This window comes from Acomys russatus, chromosome 11, assembly GCF_903995435.1.
Source record: "Acomys russatus chromosome 11, mAcoRus1.1, whole genome shotgun sequence".
In the NCBI taxonomy this organism is placed as follows: domain Eukaryota; kingdom Metazoa; phylum Chordata; class Mammalia; order Rodentia; family Muridae; genus Acomys; species Acomys russatus.
In genome coordinates this window covers 34,932,044-34,954,560 of record NC_067147.1, presented here as the reverse complement: position 1 = coordinate 34,954,560, position 22,517 = coordinate 34,932,044, and the positions used below count along the sequence as shown (strand labels likewise).

The window sequence follows — 22,517 nt, the reverse complement described above, 5'->3', positions numbered from 1 at the left end:
AAAGGAGCCGGGCGTGGTGGCGCACACCTTTAATCCCAGCACTCAGGAGGCAGAGGCAGGCGGATCACTGTGAGTTCGAGGCCAGCCTGGTCTACAAAGTGAGTCCAAGATGGCCATGGCTACACAGAGAAGCCCTGTCTTGAAAAACCAAAGCAAAAAACAAAACAAAAAAATAACAAGAAAGAAAGAAAGAAAAACTGCAGGGGAGTAATGGTGAATGCCTTTAATCCTCAGATTTGGGAAGCCAAGGTAGGTGGATTTTTTTGTGAGTTCAAAAACAGCCTGGTCTACAGAGAAAGTTTTAGAACAGCCAAGGCTACACGGAGAAACTCTGTCTCAAAAAACAACAACATATCCCCATCAGGGCCTGGAAATGTGGCTCAGCAGATCAGAGCACTTGTTCTTACAGGGGAGAGAGGAGCAGTTCACAGCACCCACATGGTGATTCACAGTCATCTTTAACTCCAGTCCCAAGAGATGTGATACGCTCTTCTGGCCTCTATGGTCACCAGGCATGCATACATACATGCAAACAAAACCCCATATAAATGAAATAAGTCTCTTAACCACCAAGTAGACAACCAACTATGGTGTAAATCACCTTATTTTCCTAACATCCCCATAGGAAGGCCAAATGAACAACTCAATGATCGAGAAGGGTGTGGCTGGCCTGAGTTTACATAAGTGTTAAAGAGCAAGGGGCCAAAACCAACTCCAGAACTTGGCTCTGGCACTTGAAAGTGTCTTGTGGCTGAGCAGTGGTGGCGCACGCCTTTAGTCCCAGTACTCGGGAGACAGAGGCAGGTGGATCTCTGTGAGTTCGAGGCCAGCCTGGGCAACAAAGCAAGTCCAGGACAGCCTATACAGAGAAACCCTCTCTCGAAAGACCAATAAATAAATAAATAAAGTGTCTTGTGGTACATCCTTCGTAAAGTGCAGGGACACAAAGCTGGGTGGGGTGGCATACAACCTGTAATGCATCATTCAGCAGGTGAAGGCAGCAAGCAAAGCAAAACCAGGGGTTCGAGGTCACCCTGGCTACACAGGCAGTTAGAGGTCAAACTAGGCTACATGAGACCCTGTCTCAATTTTCCCCCTGCCCCCCAAAAGAAAGTGGCTAGTGATGAATGCAGCCACAAGTGTGAACCCCAAAACCACTGCTGAATTGAAGGTAAAAGTGTACGATGTCATTCTGTTTTTCTAGTGATGGTGGTGGTTAGTGGTACTAGCAATGGAACCCAGGGTTATTCCACCTCTTTTTACTGTGTTTTCTTTGAAATCACATCTAAATTGGGCCCCAGCTAGCCTTAAATTCATTCTGTGGCTCCAATAGGAATTTTTTTTTAATCCACTTAATGGAGCAGCTGGAATGACGAGGTCGTCACCACCAAGTGAAACAACTCAAGAGTCAATTCAAAAGCAGTTTCCTGAGGTTGAAGAGCAGTAGGAGGGAAATCTCCTGAATGACAGGCATGCCCTCGCCTGGGCCTGGTGAGGCACACCAGTGATGCAGGCACCTGCAAGGCTCAGGCAGGACGGCCACAAGTTCAAGGCCAGCCTACCCTACATAGTGAGTAACTATGTATACTCTATACAGTAAGCCAGTAAGAGCCACACAAGTAGTGTCATGCCTCAGCCTTAGAATATAGCTCACTTAGAATGTGTAAGGCCCAAGGTTCAATGCCCAGCACACTCAACTTTAAAAAAAAAAAAAAAAAAATTTTTTTTTTTCTTTTGCACAATCCCTGCTGGGTATGGCAGGAAGGAATTCCCTAGGCACTGTCATTAACTTCTCTGTTTTCCTTCTGTGTGGCACTTACCACGTTCTGTTATTTTCTTTTTTACCATCTGCTTCTCCTACCAGAAAGCAAGCTCTACAAGAATAAGGACCCATCTGTCATCACACCCCCACAGGATCTACATCAATGCCTGGCACTCTGAGTAACAATGCTGAGTGAATGGAAAAGCTGGTGTCGCTACCTATGCTCCACAGCTATGAAGGCCAAGTCTGGCAACAGGTAAAGAAGCCAGCCTCCCTGGGCCACACAGATTGAATGCAGCACGTTAAAATCTGAACGGGGCTCTTACCTCTTACCCCCTTTCTCTCTCATCTGTCTCTCACCTGTCTCCCTCTTCCTCTCCCTTCCTCTTTTCCTCTGTCTCTGTCTTTGTCTCTGTCTGTCTCTCTCTCTCTCTGTCTCTCTGTCTCTCTCTCTCTCTGTCTCTCTCTCGCTGGGATACCCCTCTCCCTTTCCTTCTCTCCCATGCTCACTTAATAAACTGCTATGTAGTAATTTAAAAAAGAAAATTTTTTTGAACCAGGTCTCTGTTCTAACCACTCTGAGGTTTTGCTCTTTTCATTTTCTTTGTTTTCTCTGTCAGTTCACCTCACTGTCTTCAACACTTCCACCTGCCCTTGACTCAAGATGGCTCCCTCAGCAAGGACTTTAAATTTGATTTTTCACTTTAATTTTTCTCTTCCTCTAGCAAGAGGCTCCTGTGGCTTTTGCCTCCTTTTACACACATAGCAATACTGGGCCTAGGCACTGTTCAGATGCAAGAAGAGTCAGGTAGTCATTCCTGGCGCTGGTGCAATCCTGGGCTGCATGAATCACTTGTTATTTCAAAGTATGCTGACCTTGGCTTTCTTGGCATTCTGCCAGCCTGTTTCAACACCAGCTTGTTGGAGCAGACACAATTAGTGTTGCCACCATCCGTCACTGAGACAGTCACTGGCATTCCTTGGTCTGGGTTCTGTCTTGGAATCTCCTGCACAGCAAGGGGAGGGGGATTCCCAGATGGCTGCACCAAAGCGCGTAGCTAATGGAAATTGAGACCCGTGATCTACATGGAATATAGCACCACGACCTATTGTTCTCTGAGGCAACTAAAGAGATAGTTCTATGCCTCCTTCAGACTTTAGGTGATGTTCATTCTAAGGGCATAGTTCATTCTTTTTCCAAAACCAGTATACCCATGTCTTAGAAATGATAAATCTGGGCATGGCGGTCTATGTCTGCAATGTCAGAATGCACAAAGAGGGAGGCAAGAGGGTCAGAAGCTCAAAGCCAAACTTGGCTACATAGAAAGTCTGAGGCCTGATTGGGTTCACATGGGACCTTGCCTCAAAAAGTGAAGAAGAAGTAGAGGAGCAGAGGGAGGAAGGGAAAAAGGGAGGGATGAAAGAGGAATGGCTGACTCCTAAACAAACAAACAAACAAACAAAAGCAAAGACAACTTATTGCCAACATTACTTAAAAAGAGCAATATACAAAAAAAAAAAGTATAAATAGGAGCTATACAATGTAGCTTTATTCATAATGGCTGTTGTTTCTATTTTGCCAATGTATATAGACTTTTAAATTTTCTAGAAGAACCTTTTGCATAGTATATAGGTTTATTTTGGTTGGTTGGTTGACTTTCTGAGACAGGGTTTCTCTATGTAGTTCTGACAGGCTGGAATTCCCAGAGATCCACTCACCCCTGTTTCTGGGTACTGGGATTAAAGGCATGTACCTCCATGCCTTTCAAAACAGTTATGATGTCATATTTTCTATTATTCTAATATACAGACAAGGACACAGTACTCCTATGAATTCATCTTTTTGTTGCTGTTGAGCTTAGTTTTTGTTTGTTTGTTTGTTTGTTTGTTTTTGACATAAACTCTTCCTTTGTGGACTAGCCTTGCATCAAACTTGAGATTCCCCTGACTTGCCCTAGATGGGATTCTAGGGCTGTGCCACCCCACCTGATAGAAACATAATATTTGTTCTGAGAAGAATTAAAATATGATTCTATCTTCTTTTTGCTTGGTCTTGTAGCAGAAAACCAGGCAATGACAGAAAAGCATTGTTATCAAATCTAACCTGAGGCCAGAGGACAAAGTAGGAAGAGTGGGTTTGAGGGCAGCAGACAGACACCACAGAGAAGACCCTATACTCTTATATTTTTGATTGTGAGCCTAGGCTTTAGTGGCTGAGCCATCTCTCCAGCCCCACCATGTTCAGAAAAACAACCAACAACAAAAAGCTGGACAGGTGGCACTAGTCTGTACTGCCAGCATTGAAGACCTGGCCTGAACCAAATAATGTCATCCTAGCTGAACAGACAAAAAGAAAGCCAGCCATTAGCAAATACAACCACACTTGGGAGATACCTCAGCCCAAGCTGCCAGCTCTTCTGTTTTGGACCCACAGCTACAAAGCCTCTTAGAGTTTCCATTTCTTTCTGTTTCGTTTCAAGACAGAATCTCCCTCTGCAATCCAGAATGGCCTGGACCTCACTATGAAGGCCAGGTTAGCCTCAAACTTTGGGCAATCCCCTGCCTCAGTACTGAGTTATCAGGATTATAGGTGTACGCCACCATTTATGGCTACCTGGCCCATCTTTAAAAGTGTTTTTTTGCCAGGCATATTGGTATATGCCTTGAGTCCAAGTATTCAGAAGGCAGAGGCAGGTGGATCTCTGTGAGTTCAAAGCCAGTCTGGTCTACAAAGCAAGTGCCAGGACTATTACACAGAAAAACCCTGTACCGAAAAACCAGAAAATAGCTGGATGTGGTAGCACACACCTTTAATCCCAGCACTCGGGAGGCAGAGGCAGGCAGATCGCTGTGAGTTTGAGGCCAGCCTGGTCTACAAAGTGAAGCTAGGACCCTGTCTCAAAAAACCAAAAGAAAAAAAGAAAAGAAAAACCAGAAAAAAAAAAAATGAAGCAATTTCTTTCCTCTAGTCTCACAAAGCCTCTGAATATAAAATTGTCATTTTATTCAATAGCTATTTTTGGGTGCCTCGTATGTATGAGATAGAGTCTTCGTGCTATGTGAAATAAGTCCAAAGCTGCTGCTTCGTGGAACTTAGAACATGGGCAAGAATTTTGATTTCTAGGGGTGTAGTTCAGGAGGGGAGCAGTTCCTTGTCCTTTGAGAAGTCCCGGGATCCATCCTCCACACAACAATATATATATATATATATATATATATATATATATATATATATATATATATATGTATGTATGTATGTATGTATGTATGTATGTATGTATGTATATATTTAGATTATATATAACAAACCTATTGAATACATACACATATCCACATACATGATGACCCCAACTATTGATAAGTATAGGGAAAATGAGGGGAAAGGTACTATTATAGAGTGATGATGGGTGGCGTGCTCCTCCTAGTTTACACAGGCAGCAGGAAAGAGGAGTCAAAGGCTTCTAAGATGTTGGAATTTTGAGAACATATGAGAAGGAAGTTTGGGAACAAGATACAGAAATAAACACGGAAAAAAGATGCAATACAGCTCGGTGGCAGAACACTTGCCTAGTATACACATGACCCTTCAGAGTTCCATTCCCAGCAAGGAAACAAAGGGAAGAGGCAGGGAGGTGTGCTAGTGTGCCTGTTTGTGTGCTAGTGTGCCTGTTTGTGTGCTAGAGTGCCTGTATGTGTGCTAGTGTGCCTGTTTGTGTACTAGTGTGCCTGTTTGAGTGCTAGTGTGCCTGTATGTGTAATAGTGTGCCTGTTTGGGTGCTAGTGTTCCTGTATGTGTGCTTGTGTGCCTGTATGTGTGCTTGTGTGCCTGTTTGTATGCTACTGTGCCTGTTGGCGTGCTAGTGTGCCTGTTTGTGTGCTTGTGTGCTAGTGTGCCTGTATGTGTGCTAGAGTGCCTGTATGTGTGCTAGTGTGCCTGTTTGTGTGCTTGTGTTTCTGTATGTGTGCTTGTGTTACTGTTTGTATGTTAGTGTGCCTGTTTGTGTGCTAGTGTGCCTGTATGTGTGCTTGTGTTTCTGTATGTGTGCTTGTGTTACTGTTTGTATGTTAGTGTGCCTGTATGTGTGCTAGTGTGCCTGTTTGTGTGCTAGTGTGCCTGTATGTGTGCTAGTGTGCCTGTTTGTGTGCTAGTGTGCCTGTATGTGTGCTAGTGTGCCTGTATGTGTGCTAGTGTGCCTGTATGTGTGCTAGTGTGCCTGTTTGTGTGCTAGTGTGCCTGTTCGTGTGCTAGAGTGCCTGTATGTGTGCTAGTGTGCCTGTTTGTGTGCTAGAGTGCCTGTATGTGTGCTAGTGTGCCTGTATGTGTGCTAGTGTGCCTGTTTGTGTGCTAGTGTGCCTGTTCGTGTGCTAGAGTGCCTGTATGTGTGCTAGTGTGCCTGTATGTGTACTAGGTGCCTGTATGTGTGTTAGTGTGCCTGTATGTCTGTTAGTGTTCCTGTTTGTGTGTTAGTGTTCCTGTTTGTGTGCTAGTGTGCCTGTTTGTGTGCTAGTGTGCCTGTATGTATTCTAGTGTGCCTGTTCGTGTGCTAGAGTGCCTGTATGTGTGCTAGTGTGCCTGTTTGTGTGCTAGTGTGCCTGTTTGTGTGCTAGTGTGCCTGTATGTGTACTAGGTGCCTGTATGTGTGCTAGTGTGCCTGTATGTGTGCTAGTGTGCCTGTTCGTGTGCTAGTGTGCCTGTATGTGTACTAGGTGCCTGTATGTGTGCTAGTGTGCCTGTTTGTGTGCTAGTGTGCCTGTTTGTGTGCTAGTGTGCCTGTATGTGTACTAGGTGCCTGTATGTGTGCTAGTGTGCCTGTATGTGTGCTAGTGTGCCTGTTCGTGTGCTAGTGTGCCTGTATGTGTACTAGGTGCCTGTATGTGTGCTAGTGTGCCTGTTCGTGTGCTAGTGTGCCTGTATGTGTACTAGGTGCCTGTATGTATGCTAGTGTGCCTGTATGTATGCTAGTGTGCCTGTATGTGTGCTAGTGTGCCTGTTCGTGTGCTAGTGTGCCTGTATGTGTACTAGTGTGCATGTTTGTGTGCAAAGACAACATAACTCAGGTACAATCTGATGTCAGAGACGGAAGCAAGCCCAAAGTAAGGGATTCAGGACCACATGTATGGCTCAGTGGACAAGGGTGCCTGTTGATGGGCCTGAATTTGATCCGTGGGACCCACACGGTAGAAGGAAAGAACTGCTCCAGCAAATTTTCCTCAGGCCTCCACATGCAGGCTGTGGCTTGCGCACACAACACGTACCCACACACACAAAATAAATTTAAAATATGTAATTAAAGAAATTGAAGCTAGTTACGTGAGTTAAATGAATGCCAGCAATAGCAGTAAAAGCCAGAACTGTACACACACTAAGTCAGCCCAGCACTGAAAATCACGCTTAGTGAATAGTGCCAGATACAAAGAGATGGGTAGTCACATGACGCCATTCAGGAAGCTCATCCTAATTCAATCCTAACTCTCAGTTATGGAAAAGGCTGTGAATAGCTGTAGAGTAATCCCACTTCTCTGTGCCATTCCTGAGACAGTGGCGTCCCAGAGCCTGGCATCAGCTGAAGAGAATGTGGGGATGGGTGCTCTTTTTCCAGAATGTCCACCCAGGAGGCCAACATCACAGAGGTGCTGTTGCCCGCCTCGCTTTGTGTGCTGGCTTCTGGCAACCTCTCAGAAAAGCCGCCACCCTCCCCACCCCCACCCCAGGCCACCCTCATGTTCTCCACAGCTTCTGAAAGGTGATGGGTAACAGTTCTAGTCAGCTTCCGGTACCAGGGGCAGTAGGACTTCACACATGCTAGTTGACATTTCAGGACTTACCATTACCAAGGACAAGGGACCACGACGCCAGACAGAAGGAAGTTTGGTAGCTGGCATTCCACCAACTGTGATGTCACCTCTCTCACCCACCAGCCTATCAGCTGCCTCCCAGCATTCCATTCCTGCTCACATCAGTGTAGTTAAGCACACCTTGATTTCTTGTCCACATTCCTGCCTCACAAGGCCTTCTCAGTACAGCTGAATGTCAATTTTCCATCTGCTCCTTCAAAACCAAAGTAAATTCCAGTCTAGGTGCCTGGAGGGTGTTAACTCGGGACTGTCATCTCAGCGGCTGGGCCAGAAGGACTGTGAATCCCACAGTTTGGGCTTCATAACAAAACTCCACTTCAAAAGACCAAACAAACTAAAATCAAGGGTTTTTTCTTTTTAATGAAATCAATTCACTGACTTTTTCCATTGACTTTCATTTTGGAAATGGCTGGAAATTTTAACTTTTTTTTTTTTTTTTTTTACTTAAAAGCATGTGTAGCTGGGTGTGGTAGCACACACCTTTAATCCCAGCACTGGGGAGCAAAGGCAGGCAGATCATTGTGAGTTCGAGACCAGCCTGGTCTACAAAGTGAGTCCAGGACAGCCAGGGCTATTAATACAGAGAAGCCCTGTCTCAAAAAACAAACCAAAACATTAACAAATAAAAAGAGCAATTATAATTATATTCTAATTATTATTATAATGAAGTATAATTATAGCTAGGTGATGGTGCCACACCCCTCTAATCTTAGCACTTGGGAGGCAGAGGAAGGCGGATCTCTATGAGTTGGAGGCCAGCCTGGTCTACAGCAAGTCCCAGGACAGCCAGTCCCAGGACAGCCAGGGGTACACAGAGAAACCCTGTCTTGAACAAACAAAAAAACAATAAAAGCCAGGCGTGGTGGCGCACACCTTTAATCCCAGCACTCGGGAGGCAGAGGCAGGTGGATCGCTGTGAGTTCGAGGCCAGCCTGGTCTACAAAGAGAGTCTAGGACAGCTAAAAATATACAGAGAAACCATGTCTTGAAGTTGCACCCCTCCCCCAAAAAAAAAACAATAAAAAGTACACATTAGTATAAACTACTGGTACACCACAGCTCAGCAGTCAGGAACACTCAGTGCTCTTGAAAAGGACCCAGGTTTGGTTCCTGGCACCCACATGGAGATTCACAAACCTTTCTAACTCCTGTTCCAGGGGACCTGACCCCCCCCCCCTTTAGGCCACGCATACTTCGTGCACATATATTTAAGCAAAAACTCATATACGTGAAATAAAACAAATCTGTTACACATGACAACCTGGCTGCATTCACAAACAGCACGTTCAGACCAAATGATGCCTTTGTGTGTGAGAGAGAGATGTGTATCCTAGGCTGATCTCAAATTAACGGAGGATGACCTCGAACTCCTGATACTCCTTCCTCCACCTGCTGAGTGCTAGGATTATGAGCAGAAGCTGACACGAACCTGAGGGTGCTGGGGATGAAATCCAAGGGCCTCATGCACAAGATAAGCAAGCCCTCTACCAACTGATTCCACTTTGTGGGAATTTTAGGAACACACAAAGATCATCTCAGGCAAGAGAATCACTCAGGATGACTGGAGTGGAAGGAGGCAGAGTCTGCAGAGGGTCTGGGAAGATCGGCAAGCTTTCCCTGAGGACAGATGCACAATTGGACCCTCCTGTCAATATTACGACTTCAGTTGTAGTGTGTGACTGCAATCAGCACTTTGAGGGCAGAGGCCAGAGGACAGCTGGACTCCACAGTGAGATCCTGTCTTCAAAGAGGAGCATGCAGGGGCTGCTCTGCCGTTCAGAGTGCTTTCTGTTGTTGTGTCAAAGGATCGGAGTTTGGTCCTCCGCCCCCAGGTCAGGCAGATCTGTAAGTTCAGTTCCAGGGGACTCAGTGTCTTCTTCTGGCCTCCAAGAGTACCAAACACATGTGGTATAAACACAATAAAGAAGTCTTTAAAATAGAAAAAGGATGCCAGCACTCGGGAGGCAGAGGCAGGTGGATCGCTGTGAGTTCGGGGCCAGCCTGGTATACAAAGTTAGTCCAGGACAGCCAAGGCTACACAGGGAAACCCTGTCTCGAAAACCAAAAAAAAAAAAAAAAAAAAAGAAAGAAGGAAAAAAGAAAAAAAAAGGAAAAGGAAAAAGAAAGCAAGTGCTAGCTCAATAATAGAGTGCTTGCCTTCAACAAACAAGGCCCTTGGTCTGGGTCACAGCACCACACACACACACACACAAAAGAATCTCTGGGCAACTAACTTACGTTTTGAATACAATACTATTTGTGTTTGTTTATTTGTTTGTTTGTTTTTTCCTATGTATAGCCCTGGCTCTTCTGGAACTCAGTCTGAGGTCAAGTCTGGCCTCAAACCCAGGGAGATTCACCTGTTTCCTGAGTGCTGGGATTTACGGCGTGTGCCACCACCAGTGCCTAGCTTTGAACACAATGTTGAACGCATAATGAATGTAAAAGTCCTGTTTGTTTAGAGGCTGTGGCTCACTGTGTAGATATGACTGGCCCAGAACTCCCTGTGTAGACCAGGCTTGCCTTAAACTCACAGAAAACTGCCTGATTCTGCCTCTTGAACGCTGGAATTAAAGGCCTGAGCTACCGTGTCTAGCCCTTTTCTCTTTCCAAAGTAGGACTTGGTGGCACATACCTATAATCCCAGCACTTTGGAGGCAGAATCAGGGATTAGTAACTCAAGATCACTCTCCACTATGTATTAAGATCAACCTAGGCCGGGCGTGAAAAACCAAAAACAAATTAAAAATAAAATAAAAAAATAAAAAAAGGACCAACCTGGGCAACATGAGATTGGGGTGGAACTGGGGGGCAAGGAAGGAGGAATTATTTTCAATGACTTCCTTTTGTTTTGGTTTGTGCTGCAACGCACCATGGTGTATGGACTCTGCAGTCCTTCTGCCAGGAGTCTTGGCTTGCCTTCAGGACTGTGCACAGGTTCACCCTAGCAATAAAGAATACCGAGTGTGGGCAGGATCCACAGCACAGAAAAGCCTTGGACCACACCTCTTCAGATAGGCCAGGTGAGAGCAGAGTGCCTCGAAGAACCTTTAAAGGTGGAGGGACCCTCTTCACCTTGAAAAAGTTCTAGAAGAAGAGGCAAACGGATGCCCAGGAAAGACACTCCGTGTGAGCATAGCCTTTCCAGAGCAGTCAAGCAGCTGGAGGAGTCTCTGAACTCTTTGGGTGTCTGTTTCTCCACTAGCAAAGTGTCTCTCCTGGACATCTTCTCACCCAGGGTTATCAAATGAAGAGAGATAACAGCCAGGACAAAACACTGACATCAGCGGAACATGGCTCATTGTTTTGTTTTCTTTCTGTTTGTTGCTTCCTTGTTTGTTCATTTGTTTGTTTGCAGTGAGGACTCTGGCTGGCCTGTGGCTCATATTGGCCCTGAACTTGCAGAGTTCCCTTCGCCTCAACTTCCTGAGTTGTTAGATTACAGACACTACGCTTGGCTGCCTGAACACCTTTAAAAATAAAATAAGGGATGGTGAGAAACTTTTCTTTTCTGTCCAAACTACTTAGCTCATAAGGGCCCACATTTCCCAAATCTTCCCCCCCCCACACACACCCCTTTTTGCCAATTAGCTAATAGAGTCAGGTTGTGAAGTCAAAGTCCCACCCCTGGGATGAGAGGCAGTCACCCCCTACCACAGGGATAAAAGACAGACACCATCTTGACTGACTGCTCACTAGCCCAGTTTGGATTCTGGAGAACCCATTTTGTAAAAAGAAAATGCCTTGCAAAGTTACTCTTGCTTTGTTCCTTTGGGAAACACCAAGTTTATTCTTTTCCCACAAGGCTCAGCAGATAAAGTGTGGGTGAGTTCTACCCCAGGACCCACTTAAAGATGAAAGGAGAGCACTAACTCTACCAGTTGTCCCCTGAACTCAGCCTGTACAATCACACACACACACATACACACACACACACGTACACACACACCATAAAACACAAATAATAAGAATAAACATAATTTAAAGAAAATAAATATAGTTGGGGCATGTCTGAGTTCATTCTGGACTAAGTAGCAAGAACCAGTCTTGAAAAGCACAAAACAGGCCAGCCTTGGTGGCGCAAACCTTTAATCCCAGCACCAAAGATGCAGAGACAGGAGGATTTCTGTGAGTTCAAAGTTAGCATACCCTACATAGCAAATTTCAGAACAGACAGGGCTATGTAGAGAGAGGTCTAGTCTCAAAACAAAAACAAATAAAAATGTGAAACAAAACAAAAGCTACCTCCTCCTTGGGGGGAAAAAAAATAAGAACTGCAGCGCATCCTGGGATCTTTCCTCTAAGAAAGAAGTCCCAACTATTCGTCTGTCTCACACACAGCACAGCATGGTGGGTCATAGGATGGTGTGGCTAGAGGACCTGCTACTTCTCCACCAGGGGAGCCTGTCTGGGTCAAGAGTGGGGTCGAGACAAGTCCAAACCCCAGAGATTTCACCCTGAGATGTGCAGGAGTAGGAATGTTCCCTCCGTGCTCCAAGGCTGCAGGCCCCAGCACACATAGCCCTGCGCCTCTGCCTTTGTCCTCCTGAGGGGGGTCCCATAGCCTGGCGACCAGGTTAAACTTCCTTTCCTCTTAAAAGATCATGTCTAGCAGCACATCAAATAGCCTCTGTACCCACCCCACCCCACCCCTAATTAAACGAGCTGTCTCACTGAAGCTGTCTCTGAGAAGCTGGTTTTAAATGTGTCTACAGGTCTGGGAGATGCCTCAGTGGGTAAGATGTTTGCTGGGCAGGCATGGGGACCTACATTCAAATCCTCAGTACCTAAGTGGAAGCCAGGCTGTGGGTGGTAGAGACAGGGGGCTCCCAGAGGCTTGCTGGCTGGCTGACAGCTTAGCCCCAGGTTCACTGAGAGTCTGTCTCAAGGAACTAAGGCAACGCATGATAAAAATGGACACTAGATGTCCTTTGCTATCACAAACACCACAAACACACACACACACACACACACACACGATAGAAAGAAGAGTTGAGTAACTGAGCAGTGCTGGTGCACACTTTTAATCCCAGCAGTAGGGGTAAAGGTGGCAAAGGCAGGTGGATCTCCGAGTCCTAGGCAAGCCTACAGAGTGAGTTCCAGGACAGGGCTACCCTGATAAGGTGTTTATGAGACTTTTGAATATGATTTTTTCCTCCAAAGCAGAATTTTTCAGCTCTTGTCTGTTGACATTTTGAGCCAGATTATTCTTTATTGTGTCATGCTGTCCTCTGCTCTCTACCTGGGAGGGTTCAGCCATCTCTCCTCTCAGAGGCAATGACAGAAAATGGCTCTACTTCAGGACACCGCCATATGCCACCAGGGAGAGGAACTAAATGCCCCCCCCCCCCCCCGCCCCAGAGGAAGGGATGATACTTTAAATAGAAAGTTGCAGCCTGGTGTGGGGGAGGTGCCCTGAGCCCCAGTGCAGGGAGGCGGAAGTAGGTCAGGAGTCGAGAGCCATCTGAAATATAGGAGTCCAACCTCAAAGAGTCAAAAGACACACACACACACACACACACACACACACACACACACACACACACACACCAATCCTCTCTCTGAAGCGACAAGGTTTGCTCAGGTGGGATCCACCCACCAGCCTCAGCCACAGGAAGACACATATCCTCCTATGAAGACACATCCCTTTCTATCCCACAGTCAGTACTACTTTATATTTACTTTCTGATTTGTATCCATGTATGTACGAGAATGTGCAGGCACCTTTGGGGGCCAAGAGTGCAGCATCAGATCCTCTGGAGCTGGAGTTCCAGGCCAGCTGTGAACCACAAGGCATGGCTGCTGGGAGCCAAACTCATGTCCTTTGGAAGGCCAATTGGAGCTCTTAACCACTGAGCCATCTCTCCAGCCATCATCATCATCACGACTGTATGTGTGTGCATTAAGGAGGAGGACACATATGCAAGGGCACAAATATGGAGTCAGTTATTTTCTTCCACCTTTACATGGGTCCCAGGATCGAATTCCTGCACTTCCCCTCATTCGTAAATGACACTCCTGCAAGAAGGGTCAGTAACGGGCCAGTAAGATGACTCAGTGGGTAAAAATGTTTGCCGAGCAAAACTAAAAGTAAAAGAGGACTAGCTCCACATAGTTGTCCTCCCACCTCCACACGAGCATGCCCATGTACACACACACACACACACACACACACACACACACACACACACACACACACACTTATTTTTGAAGGATCCGTAGTGGTTTTTGTCTTACAGTAGGTTTATTAGATTTAATTAAGGAGCCTTGGCGTTTCATGCTACACGCACTTGAGCTTCTCTCTTTTTAATTTGTTGGTGTGGTTTGTTTTGCTTGAGGTAGGGTCCCGTGTGGCTCAGGCCAGCTTTGAAATCGGTATGTAGACTAGGCTCACCTCAAACTTATGACACTCTTCCTGTGTCTAACCTCAAGGGTTATAATTACAAAAATTCTCTCTCTCTCTCTCTCTCTCTCTTTCATTACATTAAAAAAAAAATCTCATCAATACCTGTGGGTACCTATAAGTGGCTTGTATGGGGGGAAAAGGGGCCACTTCATGAAATTGTTGAGATACAGCCAAGCTGAGAGGCCACAGTGGCTGAAGTGGGTCATTTCCTCCACCTTCTCATCTGTAGCTCATTCGTTCCATCTATAACCTCGTCATAGAATCCAGTCAGTTATCCTAAACATAGTAGAAAATTATACTTTGGGGTAAGCCACTAATGCCAGCACTTCCCAAGCTGAGACTGTGAGGTCTTGAGCTCATAGTCAGCCTGGATTAAAATAAACAAATAAGGCTGGGAAAGGTGGTGCACACCTTCAATTACAGTACTCAGGAGGCAGAGACAGGAGGATCTTTGTGAGGTCAAGGCCAGCCTGGTCTACAAATGCAGTTCCAGGATAGTTAGGGCTACATAGAGAGAGCCCTCTATCTCAGAAAGTAATTAAATCTCATATTGTGAGACCAAAACTAGAAAGGTATTGCAGGTTAAGTGTTCTGTTTGCACTTAAGAATAAGTTCCTTGCTCAGCATGCTTTAATCCAGCACTCAGGAGGCAGAGGCGGGGGGATCACTGTGAGTTCGAAGCCAGCCTGGTCTACAGAGTGAGTCCAGGAGAGCCAAAGCTACAAAGAGAAACCCTGTCTCAAAAAACAACAACAACAACAACAACAACAATAATAATAATAGATTTGGTTTATATGAACACTCTGTACCTCAAGATTTACAACATTATTGGGTATGGTTTAAAAAATCTGTGAAATGCCGGGCAGTGATGGTGCATGCCTTTAATCCCAGCACTCAGGAGGCAGAGGCAGGTGGATCGCTGTGAGTTCAAGACCAACCTGGACTACAAAGTGAGTCCAGGACAGGCAAGGCTAACACAGAGAAACTCTGTCTCGAAAAACAAACAAACAAACAAAAATCTGTGAAAGGGCTAGAGAGATGGCTCAGCAGTTAAGAGCACTGTCGGCTCTTCAAGAGGTTGTGAGTTTAATTTCCAGCAACCACATGGTGGCTCACAGCCATCTATAATGTGATCTGATGCCCTCTTCTGGATTGCAGGTATACATACATACAGGCAAAGCACTGTACACATGATAATAAATATTGTTTTTAAATCTGTGGAAAAAAGATAATTTAAAACTCATGACCCAGGGTTGAGACATAAAAAGGTCTATGAATAGGTAGTCTTAAAGGGACCGTGTCACCAGAACATGGAGAAATATGCTGAAGGGTCACAGCATTGGGAAGGGTCACAGCATTGGGAAGGGTCACAGCATTGGGAAGGGTCACAGCATTGGGAAGCGTCACAGCATTGGGAAGGCTAAGATCTAGTGGCTTGGAGAATGTCTCTCCTTACCTAAGGTCTACTCAGGCTTAAGAATGTATGTTTGGGGGAAAAAAAAAAAAAAGAATGTATGTTTGGCCTCCTTGTCTTGGCAAGCTTTGTTAAGCTTTAGTTATTTTGATAAACTGAATCATATAAGGGTGTGATGTAATGACGTATGATAAAAGGATCAGGAAAGTTCCCAGTCCATCTGTGGACTGTGTTGATGAGTTTAAGGTTTTATTTTGATACTAGAAATTGATATTTTTAAGGCTCAAACTTAACAAAGATAAAGCTATAAAATCCTAATCTTATAAAAGCTACTAACTTACTGTAAACTGTTAAAGATGATTAAAACATTAAAGTTATTGGTCAGTCACCTTCTTTAATGAGCTAAGTACTAATGTAATTAATTACAGAAATTAGCCTTCTGTATATTTTCAAGCTAAAGCCTAAGCAAGTACCTAAAAACAAGCAATGTTATTGTTTGGCTCAGATAGATAATGGTCCTCAAACTTGTCAGAGATCTGCTGCAAAATGACATTTAAAATATTTAATGGAAAAATTTTATGATCACAGAGGCCCCAGCCCATAGTATTGACCCCCAAAGTCCTCAAAGAAGATGATAAGGCACAAAAGCAACCACTCTCCTTGATTGTGGTAACACTAACCATGGGACAAGACTGCCCCAAATGCCTCCCCTGCCACCAGGACCATGCTCAAACTGTGGACAAACAGGATGATTGGCTCCCCTTGCATAGACAAAGTAGGGTCAATTCCTGAAGTTCCTCCCCCACAGGAAGTTTCTCAAGTCTCCTAGGTCTAGTGGCCAAAGACTGATGCTGCCCTGGGACCTCTGTCCCCAACTAAGCCTTGGAGACCACAAGTGCCTGGGATGTCTAGGTAATGGGTAAGTCTCTGTCATTTAAATTGATACATAGTCCATTTGGGCTATACTTTCTGCTATGATTTATCTCTGATGGCATTGATGGCTAGGCTAACTGTAGCTTTGTCAACTCAGCAGCAGCAGGCAACCAGATTCTTCTCCAAGCTGCATTAGTTCATTTCATATGCAAAAACAAGCCTAGCTTTTTCTAGAGCTCCTAGATTCCTTGTTAAGAGAAGGCGAGCAGGTTTGCCTTATAACAGGTTTCAGATGTAGCCTCTTATTGTCCCTTTATAATAAAGAACTTGCTTCGCAATGACCATTCTCAGTAAATGATTCGATAGAAAGAAAAAGGTGTAAAGTCTATGTAGGTTCTGAGGGTCTAAGAAAGTGTTCTAAAGGTATATAAAGGTCTGAGGATATGAAAGCTTAAGAAAGCTCCGAGGGTCTAAGAAAATGATTTAAGATGTACAAATGCAAGGTGTAAAGGTATATTAAAGTGATTTAAAGTATATGAAAAATAGTAGATGTTTTAGACTTCTTTCCCTTTCTATGGCATTGTTATACTAAGATTTCAAAGGACTAGTGTTTTAACATTGACCAATGGAGTTCTGATAAGCTGGAAACGCTACTTTTTCTACAGTGTGGATTTCAGTACAGATTAATGCTAATACATCTAAAATTTGTATCTCCTTTTGTAAACTAAAAAAGAAAAAAAAAAATCATGGAAGCTTCAGGAAATAATAAGATCCAGCTCCCACAGGTCAAACGGACTCCAGAGAAGCACAGCCTAAGTTTCCCCACCTGTCTGTTCCTGAGGATGGGAGCTGTCCTGTCATAGAACTACTCCTATGGCCCAGTGACTAGGTCTGTAGGCCTGACAGTTTTCCTAAACTGTAACTTCTATCCCTAGTTGTATCTATCTCAGCAGATCTCCGCATGGCTGATAGACACCATCCAGAAAAAGAAGAAGACCCATCTGTTTGTCCTATGGTTGTTTTACCCATCTGCACCAGATGTGCTTGATCACATGTGGGCAGGAGGTACACTTGCCCGTGATTGGATATAGACTGGCGGTATGTAGGCAGAAAATGCATGAGTGTATATGCTTGCTTCCGATTGGACCTGATGCGAAATGCAATGAATTATGGGATTTGCCTTTTTAAGCCCCTGCAAAAGAGGACTTGTGGCCCTTTTCCTGGGAACCCAGATATGGACCTGGCCAGTATTTAATTAAAGCTTTCTGCCAGGCGTGGTGGCGCACACCTTTAATTTCAGCACTCGGGAGGCAGAGGCAGGTGGATCGCTGTGAGTTTGAGGCCAGCCTGGTCTACAAAGTGAGTCCAGGACAGCCTAGGATACATAGAGAAACCCTGTCTCGAAAAACCAAAATAATAATAATAATAATAATAATAATAATAATAATAATAATAATAATAATAATTAAAGCTTTCTTCAAATTTGGCTTAAGATTGTGGTAGTGGTCTTATTGTTAACAGTGATCACAATCAAATTTGCTAGAATGAGGCATCTGGGTAATTCCTAATGGAAATGTTGGATAGGGAAATAAAGGAAAAACAAGATATCTGAGATCAAGTTTTGTGTTTATTTGGGTTTTGCTGGGGTTTGATGTGTGTGTTTGCATGTGAGATCAATACTGAACCTTGAGAGTGCCTTGTGACAAGCTACCTTTCCAGGATAGGGAATTAATTTTCAAGACCGGAAAAAAAGTTTCAGATCCCAGAGGAACCACACAAAGACCAGACATGGAAAACAAAACAAAACAAACAACAACAACAACAACAAAAATCTGTTCAACAAGACCCAGAGACACAGAATATGGACCCAGGAAAGAGGAAACTTATGGATCAGAAGTTGGCAAGGTCAACCAGGTGCTGGTGGCCCACACCTTTAATCCCAGCACTACTGTGAGTTCGAGGCCAACCTGATCTACCAAGCCAGTCCAGGGCAGTCAAGGCTACACAGAGAAACCCTGTCTTGGAAAAAAAAAAAAAGTCGGCAAGGTCAAAACTGTATTTTCCTTATCACTCTGGCTGTGTCACACAAGCCAACTGGCACTGATGCAACCTTACCAGGCACAGTTCAAAAAACTCAAGGCTGGATCCTGTAAAACAAGTTTGTTTGTTACACGCCACCTGCCCCTTTCCTTTGTAGCTGTAGTTTACACTGGTCCATAAAGTGTAAAGGCCAGATCTTTTTTAAGTTCCAAGGACTGCTTTCTTTCAACGGCCCTCAGGAAACTATGTCTTCCCATACTGTCTTTTTTTTTTCAGCTTCCTGTTCTCCCACTGGCCCAGGAGCCATTGGCAAAGGTAGAGTCATCTGCCTTTTGTAACTTGCTCAAATTAAGCATAAAGACAAGCTAGAAAAAGGCCACAGATTGTGTGGGAAGCCTTGTCAGACCCAATTAGGCCAGCTTAAAGAAAAGATAGCAATCTGAACACTGGAGCGCACTGGCACACACTTCCACTCCTCCGGGATCCCAAGTCTCCACTAGGCCACACACGCCCCTCCCCCAATGCAGAGGCCCCTGGCAAAGAAGGGAGGGCTCTGGCTGGCCCAGCTTCAAGTCTTCAAAGGTGCTTTCAGTTTCTCTTCACAGCTAGAAACCCTTACCCCACCCAGCTCCAGCCTGCCAAAAGCTCTGTCAGGATGACACTGCCTCCAGGAAGTTACTTTCTGGACTGTAGTCCCGGATTTCCCCAACTCCCAGCCCTACTGCACTCCCAAGAAGGCATCACTGGGCTCCATGGTAACTGGTTCAGCACCCTTACATACACACTCCAACAGGTCCTGGTGTGGTAAGCCCAGCGCCTGGCTCAATGCCTGGCCCCCATTTAGAATTTCTCATAACATTGACTGAATAAATCAGCAAACAGGGATGCACACTTGCAGGCCGGTCAGATGGCTCAGGAGGTAAAGCGCTCACGTCAAAAGCTTGACAATCTGAGTTCAAATCCCAGAACTGACCTCAACATAGGTACTCTGACAAACGCATACCCACTATTAGAATGTACGTGGCGGGGCTGTACGTAAATCACTCCCCGTGGTATATCCACTTAAGAGCTTTATTACTGTAAGGGAATACAGAGACAGCCTCTGGAGACGGGTCTCCATGAGGGTCGTATGCACAGAAAGTGCACACGCACGTGCAGGTGTACATTTGGGGGGGGGGGGGGAATTCCCTTTATAGGTCGACCAAGCGCATGCGCAAGAAGTTGCACATTTGTGGTTTAGGGGTCCTGAATCCTGCCTGGCGGTAACGTGTTTCCAATGACATGCTTCTGGAGTGGCTTTGGTGTGGCATGTTTTCCTGTGGTCATCAGGGCCTTTAGGGGTGGCTGTATCGCTGCCTGCTTACCAACACCCATACACCACATACACACTGAATTCCCATATTTTCAGAGTTTCTCAAAAAGCAGAAAGGGCTTGAATAGTAGGTTTTTTTCTTTCCTATGAGATTGTCAGGAAATATGGCCAAGAAACACTAGAATTATACACTTGAAGTTATGTTTCACTAACGAGTAATTTAAATCATTGGGGGGAAAACTCAAGGCCAGTGGAGGAGAATGGTGGTAGGGCCGTGATCCTTGGCAGAGAGGAGTTCAGAGCCATCCTGGATTTTTTTTGTTTGTTTTTTGTTTTTGCAAGACAGGGTCTCTCTGTGTACCCGTGGTTGTCCTAGACTCACTTTGTAGAGCCGGCTGGCCTGGAACTCACAGTAATCCGCCTGCCTCTGCCTCCCCAGTGCTGGGATTAAAGGTGTGCGCCACCACGCCCGGCTGCCATCCTGGATTTTATAGGAAGAGCTGGGGAAAGTTTAAAAAGAATGCAATGTGGACAACAACCTCGGGAAGGGGCTGGGAGTGGGGGGGTGGGGGGTGGTGCACGCCTTTAATCCCAGCACTCAAAAGAACCCAGAGCAGCTGCCGGAGCCAAGCCTATTAAGTCCTTGAACTTGCTCGGGCTGTGCCTGCCACTCTGTAGCCGTTGTGCCTGCATGCTACACCAGAGTTCCTTAGTCTGTAGCCGGTGGAGCGGGGCCTTTCCCATTTCTGAGATTCATGCTCCCGATTCATCTTTTTTGCACTCCTTAGGATATACCATGTGACGTTAGTATTTTCACAGCTCCCCTGCAGATTTCAAAAGTACTAATATGCTTGTTTCGTGGAAAGCATTCTCAATTGCCACTGGCATCTCCTAGGGCTTTGTTAGAAATGCGGGACCTCGGACTCCACCCCAGACCTCCTAACTCAGCATAGGCATTATCACCAGCGACCCCAGCATGCACCAACGTTTACGAAGCGCTGAACTGGAGCCCACTCGGAAAGGCACAGTGGATGCACGTACTAAATGGTATGGTGGTGGCATGGATAAACAGGAGACGCCACATGGAAAGGTCATGCTTGAGACCATCCAACTCCCTCGAAGGTCCAGTAAACACTCTAACCAGCATTCCCCGGAAGGGATGTCATCCATCCTCGCTGTACAGTGGGGTTGGTGGGAACGTGGATGCTGGTGATTTGACCCCTTTTGAGGCAAGCGGGAGCACCAACACGGGAGGTGTGAGTGAGTGCTTCTCTTCCTGGCCCCAGCCACAGGCCGCCAGAGCTGACAAGGCCAAGTCCCCGCCCACTTCTGCTGTCACCCTGTCAAAACAAAGCCCCTGTCTACAACGCTGGGCCGCTCTCCCCTGCGGCCTGAGGAGCAGAGCCCCCTACACGTGCGTCTACAACTGGAGGCCTCGGGGTACCCAGAGCCCTCGGGGGGAGGGCATAGAAAAGACAAAAAACAAACACACAAACAAACAAAACTGTTCACAAACTGAGCAGAAGCGCTCGCCGCCTGTGCTGTCATCCTGCCAAACCCTGTTTACACCCTCAGCGGCCAGTATCGCGCTTTCACTAAACAAGTAATAACACAATAATGACAGGGCTGTCGCCACACAGCCGAGGCCGCCAGGCGCCAAAAGACCCGGGCTTGGGGCTGTGCCCACCTCCCACCCCGTGCTCCGCCCCTTCGCTCCCCCAAAGCGCCTGGATTCCAGGACTCTTCTGCGCGCACACTCTGGAACCCAGCTCCTCCTAGCGAGGCGGTGGGGGAGGGCGAGCACAGGGAGACACTCTCAGACACCCCCGACTCCCACCCCTAAAAAGCTGCTTCCCAGCCGCCACTGGTCCGCCACACCAAACACAGTTATGTTTTCTGTGAAAGGGCTCCTGCGAGCTCCCACAGAGAAGAAAAAAAAAAAGCCCCAAGACAGCCCGAGCGCTCGGAAACCAACACTCATCCTTCCCAGAAGAGGGAGGAGGCCAGATCTGGAAGACCCTAACCCCTGCCCCCAGCAAGACGCCGTGCGAGCCGCAGCGGCAGAGCGCGCGCAGCGAAAGCAGCACTTCCGCGGTGCCGGCGGGAGGCAGGGAGCGGAGCGGGGTGGGGGAGGGGAGGGGGCCCGGGCCCGCCCGTGACCCCGCGATCGTGCGCGTCCCAGCGGGTACCTTGCAGGCGGAGTACACGCCGAGTTTCTCCAGTTTCTTCGCCCGCGGAGCGGAGCGCAGCTGCGCCTTCTTCACGGCGATCCGGGCCGAGCCGCCTCCTCCCGGTCCCTCGGCCGTGCCTGCCGCGGCCACCGCGGTCGCCGGCCCGCAGGAAGCAGAGCTCCCGGCGGCGGTGGCCAGAGTTCGGGGGGAGCCGTGCGGAGGCGCGGGCGGCAGTGCTGGGGGCCCGGCCCCGCCAGCCTCAGCCATGCCGCCCCGACTGTCACCCGCCGCCGCCAGGGTCCCCGCGGGCGCCGGTGGCGGAGCCGAGACCCTCCCTCCCCCCGCGGCCGCCGCCCTGCGCCCTCCCCGCCCCCGCCGCGCTCGGCCGCCAGCGACCGCAGGCCCCCGCGCCTCCCGGGGCGGCTAGGACGCTAGCTGCCCGGAGCGCCTTGGCCGCGCTCTGCTCCCCTGAGCCTCCGGCATGCTGCTGCGAGCGTGGCCGCCCGCCCGGCGCGCCAGAGCCCGTAGGTGACCGGCGACCCGCGAGGCCCGGCCGCTGCAGCCCAGGCACCTGCCGCCCTGAGCTGCTGGCGTCCCTGGGCCTGACACCCTCCCGCTCCGAGACCCAACTTCCTCCACCCTAGCGGGAGCCAGAGGAAAAAATTGTTTTCCAGAAGTACCCG

At 47.0% G+C, this 22,517-nt stretch overlaps 1 protein-coding gene across 1 annotated transcript in view; it reads right to left on the bottom strand.

Moving 5' to 3' along the window:
- The window catches only part of Kat2b (lysine acetyltransferase 2B), a 105,605-nt gene extending 83,489 nt beyond the window's left edge, over positions 1-22,116 (bottom strand). The window contains 1 exon segment of the mRNA XM_051153059.1: positions 21,853-22,116. Within this exon segment, the coding sequence (XP_051009016.1) occupies positions 21,853-22,101 (249 nt within the window). The 5' untranslated portion in view covers positions 22,102-22,116.
- Between the last annotated feature and the right edge of the window lie 401 nt (positions 22,117-22,517).